Source organism: Leptonychotes weddellii, chromosome 2 (assembly GCF_054177405.1).
Source record: "Leptonychotes weddellii isolate Sample4059 chromosome 2, ASM5417740v2, whole genome shotgun sequence".
Taxonomy (NCBI): Eukaryota; Metazoa; Chordata; class Mammalia; order Carnivora; family Phocidae; genus Leptonychotes; species Leptonychotes weddellii.
In genome coordinates this window covers 5,129,031-5,136,680 of record NC_138370.1, presented here as the reverse complement: position 1 = coordinate 5,136,680, position 7,650 = coordinate 5,129,031, and the positions used below count along the sequence as shown (strand labels likewise).

Genomic DNA, 7,650 nt, shown 5'->3' with positions numbered 1-7,650 from the left:
AGTCTGCTTCTCCCTCTGACCCTCCCCCCTCTTATGCTCTCTCTCTCTCTATCTCATTCTCTCTCTCAAATAAATAAATAAATAAATAAAATCTTAAAAAAAAAAAAAGACAGTTGGGAGTTCTTGAAGGGACACCTGGGTGATTTAGTCAGTTAAGTGTCTGCCTTCGGCTCAGGCCATGATCCCAGGTCCCGGGATCAAGCCCCGAATCTGGCTCCCTGCTCAGTGGGGAGTCTACCTCTCCTTCTCCCCCTCCTCCTGCTCATGCTCTCTCTCTCTCTGTCGAATAAATAAAATCTTAAAAAAAAGACAGTTGGGAGTTCCTGGAGGAATGTCATACTCTGCCTGCTTCAAGGATTTGTCAATGGGCTGCAGGGTATATGGAAATTTAATTTTATCTACATCCCCTTCTGCCTTTGTTCCCCACATCACAGCCCCTGGGCAGAGAAAACAGGTCGTGCCTCTCCTGAGAGCTTCTTCCTCTGGACTGTGTCTGGTTGCTCGAGAACCACACTGTCGCTGCGGGGTAGAGGGATAAGGGACCCAGGGCCAGTCCCTGGGCATTAGTACTCACCTCACAGTGGCTCAGCTCCCAGAGCCATCATTGACACCATTTGCAGGAGGATGACTAAATGTCTTTTAAACACAAGGATTTGGGAAAGAGTTACCCAATTGTGTGCACAGCATTCTCAACCCTTCCCCTCAACGTTTCTTGAAGGACCTGTCAGTGGGTGGTCAGCCTGTTAGAGAACTTAAATCTTAGATCTAGTTTCTCATGAATCCATGACCTGTCTACCACATTAAATGCAAACCTGCCCAACGTGCTCATCCGCCTGACTTTGGCCCAACTAGACAATTCACTGCTCCCTAACCTGGCTCCATGCCTCACCACCTCTGTGGAGGCTCCCAGGGAGAACAGTCATGTCTGACTCTCTGCTGCACCCCATCAACCCAAGGGCATCCTGTGACTCCTGGCGAGTTCCTCAGGTCCAACTCTTGTTCCTTCTTTGCACACCTCCCTTGCCTTTCTATTGATATAACCCTCCTTTCTTTGTCCAGTGGATGAAGCACAACAGCAAATAAAGTGTTCACAATATAGGGGCATTCGCAGGAAGGCTGCAAGATGCAAAAATGCCAAGAAAGCTCGCTGGCTGAGGATGACACAAGGTATTTGTTCACACTGGATGGTTGGGTGACGACAAGTCAGCCTGTGGGAAATAAAGCCTCTGCTTCTACTTGCTCACCTCCTGACCTTGAGAAGTAGCTCTCTGCCTTGGGTCTGGAGGGGAGACAGTATCTTCTAAAGCAGGGGAAGGCATAGGTGGATGCCTTCAGGAGCTCTGCAAACATATCAAGGCACAAAGCAGGGCAGATGGGACCACCTGCTCAGCTGGGCTTTAAAACCTCCCTGGAGGCCTAATTCACTGGCAAAACAAAGTACCTCCATGTTTGGTCTCCAACTAGAGGCCTACAGTTTGCTTCCTTTCTGGAAGAAAAGGTAATCTATGGTTATATAATTGGAGGAAGGTTTTCTTTTTCCTGTTTCCTTGCTTTCACTATTTTGTAGAAAAATAATTAAGCTAAAATAGCAGTGATAAATCAGAATGCTAGAAAGCACCTGGCATATACCTATTCATGATAGTGAGGACAGGTAAACAGGCCACAATAAGCTGGCATTGACTTGCAGCCCCTACCACTGTCTCAAAGATTCCACGTCATGCAAAATCTTGAGATGCTGATGAGGTATTCAAGAGGGCCGTGCAGAGCAAAGCACTATTCTAGCTGGTGACAATGCAGTAATATCACAAGGAGGGGAATGCAGAGAACTTTAGTATTGTGATGGTTTAGAGCATGGACTTTAAAGACAGTCAAAGTCCAACCAGAGAAACTGAAATAAATTTAAGAACCTCAAATGGGGAGAATTTAATATAGATGGTTATCTAAGGGAGCTGAGAAGCCAAATGTATGGTGAGTCACCTCAGAATTTGCAGCAGCAGAAAGGTGCTACTGTCCCCAAGGCCAGAGGGACCAAAGGAGGAAGGAGGTAATATTTCCAAAGCCTAGGATATGGCACTCCCAACAGGTCATGGTGGACCTGCCTAGTGGAAGCTAGGACCACGGATGACGTGGCTTTCTGGTAGGAATTGGAGGCACAGAGGAGGTGCTTCCTGCGGTACAGCAGAGGAATACCTTGGCTTCTCACCACCTCCTGCCCTCCCACCATCTGCTAAGGCACCCCTTTGGCCCATCTATATGGTACCTGGAGAGCAGGGGTTCCTGCAAAATGTATACAGTTCCCTGCAGTTCATAGTATGGCCATTGACTAGCTGGGTGGCCTAGGGCAAGTCACTCAACCTACACCGCCGTGTCCACCACTGTAAGACTGGGATAATGCCTCTCTGCCTGTGTAACTCATCCAACAGTGGCCATAACAAATGGCCATACAGGAGAGGGGCGGGGCCACGCTGGGACTGTGATAAGGTCAAGAAAGGAGCGGCTATCCCAGATTCCCGTGCTGGGAGTGGAGGCCATCATCTTTTTTTTTTTTTTTAAGATATTATTTATTTATTTGAGAGAGAGAATGAGATAGAGAGCATGAGAGGGGGGAGGGTCAGAGAGAGAGGCAGACTCCCCGCCGAGCAGGGAGCCCGACGCGGGACTCGATCCCGGGACTCCAGGATCATGACCTGAGCCGAAGGCAGTCGCTTAACCAACTGAGCCACCCAGGCACCCGAGGCCATCATCTTTAAGCTGCCTGAGTATCACCATCCCCTCACTGGTTATGCTTCCTGAGGGCCCCCCGGTGATACTTGGGTCCCATGGTCATTTGCAGTTGTCAGCCAGTTTCACAGCATTCACTCCGAGGGCTTCCACGGCCTGCTTACGGCTGAGGTGCAGATGCTCAGAGAGCGAAGGAACTTACTCAAGGAAACTCACGGAGTCAGTGTTCGGGCTGACAGTTAAACCGCTAACTTCTCTCTCCAAACCCAGTGTCTGCCTCCATGTAGCAGTGCCCCTGGGCCCGAACCTTGCATCAACCAAATCCCTGCTCCGTATTTTCAAAATCGAATTAAAAGAAGAAAAGATTGGTGGAAAGTCTAACACAAAAGAGTTAAATAACCGGCGTCTCTCCTCCTCAACCTTGTCAACATCAGGAAAGCGCGTCAGAGCAGAGGGAGAACCCAGCACGCCAGCCAGCGCGTCGGCGTGTGGGGTCTGCAGTTCCGAGCTCGGGACCCGAGGCTCCAGCTCTTCCTGGCGCATCAGACGCCACAGGCGGGTATTCGGTGTCAGCTGGGGGACGTGCAACCACTAGGACTGGAGAGGCGACGAGTATTTTGGACATTCAAAAAAAAAAGAAGGTATAATAAGCCAGGAAGAAGACACACCCCAGTTACCAGTGGTTCCCCCAGGTAGAGGAAAAGCGAAGAACGTTGTCCAACTCTTCTATTATTTGAATTTTTACCACAAACATTCAAAACTTTTATAAACCTTCTCAAAATACTCCTCAAAATTCCTTTTGTAGTGAGGAGGATACCACTGTCACAGCCCAGTCCCCGAGCCCCAGCTTCCAAAGCAGCGGATGAAGAAAAATAGCTTTCATTCCCAAAGAGCCTCTCATGACAGAGTGGCATTGCCTTAGAAATGCCTTCCAGTCTTTGAAGGAACCAGGTAGACCACGAGGTCACTGGGGAGGTCTGTTTTCCATGTGGAACAGTAAATCATCCCTTCATGAGCGGAGGACTCCAGCCCCGCACCCGGGCTCCTACAACGCCCACCCCGCCCTCTCTTTTATCCGATGGAAGACTGAGCAAGGCTGTCTGCACCGCTAACACCCGTCCCGCCCCACACTCACTTCCTTCCCCGCTTAAAGATACCTGCTTGGGGTGGATACCAAGATACCAAGCTCTGGGTGGCTCATTGGTTAAGCATCTGACTCTTGATTTCTGCTTAGGTCTTGATATCAGGGTCCTGAGATCAAGCCCCGTGAGGGATTCCGCGCTGGGCATGAAGCCTGCTTAGGATTCCTTCTCTACCTCTCTCTCTGCCCCTCCCCACTCCTCTCTCAAACAAAACAAAACAAAACAAAACAACAAAACAAAACAAACAAAAACACACAAAAAAACCTTGCTTTGTCTTAAATCCTGGACTTCTGAGAAAATTTTGATTTAAAAAAAATGAAGTGTCTACAACTCAAAACCCTTCTTAAATCATCGAAACCTGCCTTTCACTGTGAATTATCTTTCTTCTACATTTCCATAGCCCTGTGCTAGAACCCTTACGAGGACACTTGTCAAAATGCCCCCCTCTGTGGCTTCTTTGATTGCACGCACGTCTGCCTTTACCCGTACAAGTGCTCTCTGAGAGAAAGAACCTGAACTGGTCCCTCTTTCCATATCACCCCCTTCCATCCCACTGACCCCGAGCACATGCCACTTGTCTATCTATAGGAGGTGTTCAGTGATAGCTTACAGAACCCGATGGGTGCACCAGGATCCCGAACAAACGCTCCGAGAACTGATACCTGGAACTTCAGTGGATCCATTATAATTGCATTCACGCAACACAAGAGCCAGGCAACGTCATGGTGACTTCAGCTCCCAATTAAATCGTCTATCGACAAATACAAACCACTAATGGATTCCTTAACATTTAAGTCCAATAATTTTTTTTAAAAGTTGGTCCTTTCAACATTGAATCTATATCCAGTGGAAATCACCTGATCTCTGGACTTCCTTGAATGCTCCCAAGCCATGAGTAACCAGAAGTCTTAAATGCAACTTCCTAAGCCCCTTATTTGTATAGGGAGTGTCATCGACAAGGAAGAGGTGCCAGTCCACCAAATGCATCATCCTAGCATTCTTCTTCTCTGGTGAAGGAGAATGAGACACCTTGACTCATGAATCTGACAGTTTTCAGACGCTGATGAAGCGTAAACCATGTTTCACCCAAGTTATAGCCCACATCGCACGCAAAAGAGCATAGGGTCAGGGACTCGGGAAAGTAGTGCATTTTTCCTCCTTTTCCTATTATCTAGAAGCTGATCCCATTTTATCTCAATTTCAGGCATACCTGTGCAGGCTCAAGGTGTGACCCAGCCTTAGTTTACACCTAGATTCTGAATATGTAGAAAGCTGGACTGCTATGGTCCCAGGTGAGCTTCAGAATCTTCTAGGACTTTAGGAAGAGAGCTTAGAAGTGCCAAAGTGGAGGCAAGGCAGCTCCCAACTACATGCCCTGGGAATGCTCCCAAGAGGAGAGGGTCTTTGCCACCTATACCTATAACCAGCTCCGAGCCGGACCTGGACGTGCTCCTGGAGCCTAGAGGGCATCAGGATAGCTGTGTGCTCACATCAGGCTTGCTTCACCCTTCAGGTTTGCAATTATCTCGGGGTGAGTGGGCGTGGTCTGTGGGGTAAGAGACACTGGCATGAAGCATCAGGAAACACGTCATATTGTCGTCATTGCACTATTAGAGGAATTGCAGCCGCTGCTTACTTGTACCCATGGCTGTGTGTCCTGCAATCCTTATAAAGTAGACGAGCACACCTTGCCATCAGTGTTAGGTTGGTGTCAGTGTGCTGCGAAGCCTGTCGGCCATGAGGATCTGTTACCTTCTCCTCCTGTTGCCCTTCCTGTTCTTGATGCCCGTTCCAGGTAAGATGGGTTGGGAGGCGAGAGGGTTGAAGGAATTGCAAATATATCATTCAGAGTCAGTCCCTTTCCATTCCTCGGGAACTTCAGACCAGGTAGATTTGTTGTATGGGAACAGACATCACCATTTTCTTTCTTCTGGTGAGAATCATCAAGGATCTTGAAGCGGTTTTCCCAATCTTTTCAGAGACTAAATAGCTCACAAAGACCACCCCTTTGTGGAAAGGGATGAACCTTACCTGCTCGTGAGACATAAAGAAAGTGATACAAAAACTTTAACCCCAGCAGGAAAGATGTTTTTTTTTTTTATTATTTTTTTTATTTTTATTTTTTTAAAGATTTTATTTATTTATTTGACAGAGAGAGACACAGTGAGAGAGGGAACACAAGCAGGGGGAGTGGGAGAGGGAGAAGCAGGCTTCCCAGGGAGCAGGGAGCCCGATGCGGGGCTCGATCCCAGGACCCTGGGACCATGACCTGAGCCGAAGGCAGACGCTTAACCGACTGAGCCACCCAGGCGCCCCAGGAAAGATGGGTTTAATCTGAGATCAGAAGGACAGACTTCTAGTTACTAGCTTTAGGGGTTGCAAGTAGAGTCTCTGGGAGGCTGCGAGCCCCGGGGACCCCTGCAGCCCCTGTGTGCCTGGTGGCCACACCCCTCCCCCAATGCCACCGCAGTCCCCAGCTGAGCTGTGGCCCCTAGAAGCACAGGTCAGTTGGTCTCTTAATCCTTCCTCTACTTTACTTCTCATTTTATAGAAAAAAGAAAACGTAATTTTAAAAAAGAAAGAAAACACCCTAAAATAAAAGAAAAACAACCCCTGGGGATAGTGATCAGAATAACGTTGTATTTATAAAGGAAATTACAAATTGGTATCCACCAAATCCAAACCAGTATGTGTTTTCTCATTTCTTAATTTAAAGAAAGGTATGTATGTGTATGTGTTTATCCCTATGAGGTATACAACTAGGAGTATAACTGAATTCACTTTCCAACTACCCGACCCTAAGTAGAAGTGTGTAGGGGGTGCAGGGCAGGGGAAGAATAGAAGAAAGGTAACAGATCAGTTATTTGGGGAATTTCAAAAGCCTTATACTTGGACTAAAGCCTTCCCGCGTGTTCTATTTATTCCTTGCAGGAAATGGAGGAATTATAAATACCCTGCAGAGGTATTACTGCAGAATAAGGAGCGGTCGGTGCGCTGTGCTTAGCTGCCTGCCAAAGGAGGAGCAGATAGGCCGCTGTTCTTCCGCGGGCCGAAAATGCTGCCGAAGAAAGAAATAAAAAAAAAATCCAGAAACGTGATGGGAACGTTGTAAAGTGTGAAAATGCCTCCCGGAAGTTTATAGAAGAAAAATCAAATTAAATATTTTTTTCAAAAGAATTAGAAGCTTGATTGTTCTCTTTAAATTCTGGTTATTGTGGTAGTTGTTACCAAACTGGTAACTGGGAAAGCGTTCATGGACTCACCTTTAATTCAAATGCAGGATAATCTCTGGAGGAATCCTCAAAGGGGTCTAAACCTATTTTCTAAGCGTTATCAGATTTAACTCCTCTTTTGCAAGTTATGTACCCCAATGAGATTGGACTCCCTGTTCCTCCTGAAATATTCCCTTGGTTTTCTTATAACCCGTGCCTCTGCTCTCTCTGACCTCCCCTATCCGGCATTTAATCACCCTTCCAGCTTCATCTCTAAACTTTAACCCATCCCCCCCAACCCCGGGGCCATCGCAAATCCTACCGCCTCCCTACAAAGAGAGCTGCTTTCCCAAAAGAATATGAGCTTTCCTCTGATACACTGCAGGGTTCTGACGGAATGCTCCTTCTATGAATTTTGTTTGATCTCTGTGTTGTACCATTTGCATATTTCCAATCTCCATATCTGGTTGCATCATTTTTAAGGGCAAGGACTTTGTCTTAATCATTTTGGGCCAGCCTAGGAAAGTGCCTTGAGCATAAAAGCTGCTCAGAAAGTGTTGCTTGTACATTCCAGT

General features: G+C 47.3%; 1 protein-coding gene across 1 annotated transcript; it reads left to right on the top strand.

Moving 5' to 3' along the window:
• The first annotated feature begins 5,463 nt into the window (after positions 1-5,463).
• LOC102726710 (beta-defensin 103A-like) lies at positions 5,464-7,040 on the top strand. Its single transcript, XM_006736035.2, has 2 exons — positions 5,464-5,658; positions 6,795-7,040. The coding sequence occupies exons 1-2, from the start codon at positions 5,601-5,603 to the stop codon at positions 6,938-6,940; spliced, it is 204 nt and encodes a 67-aa protein (XP_006736098.1). The 5' UTR covers positions 5,464-5,600; the 3' UTR covers positions 6,941-7,040.
• Positions 7,041-7,650: the final 610 nt, after the last annotated feature.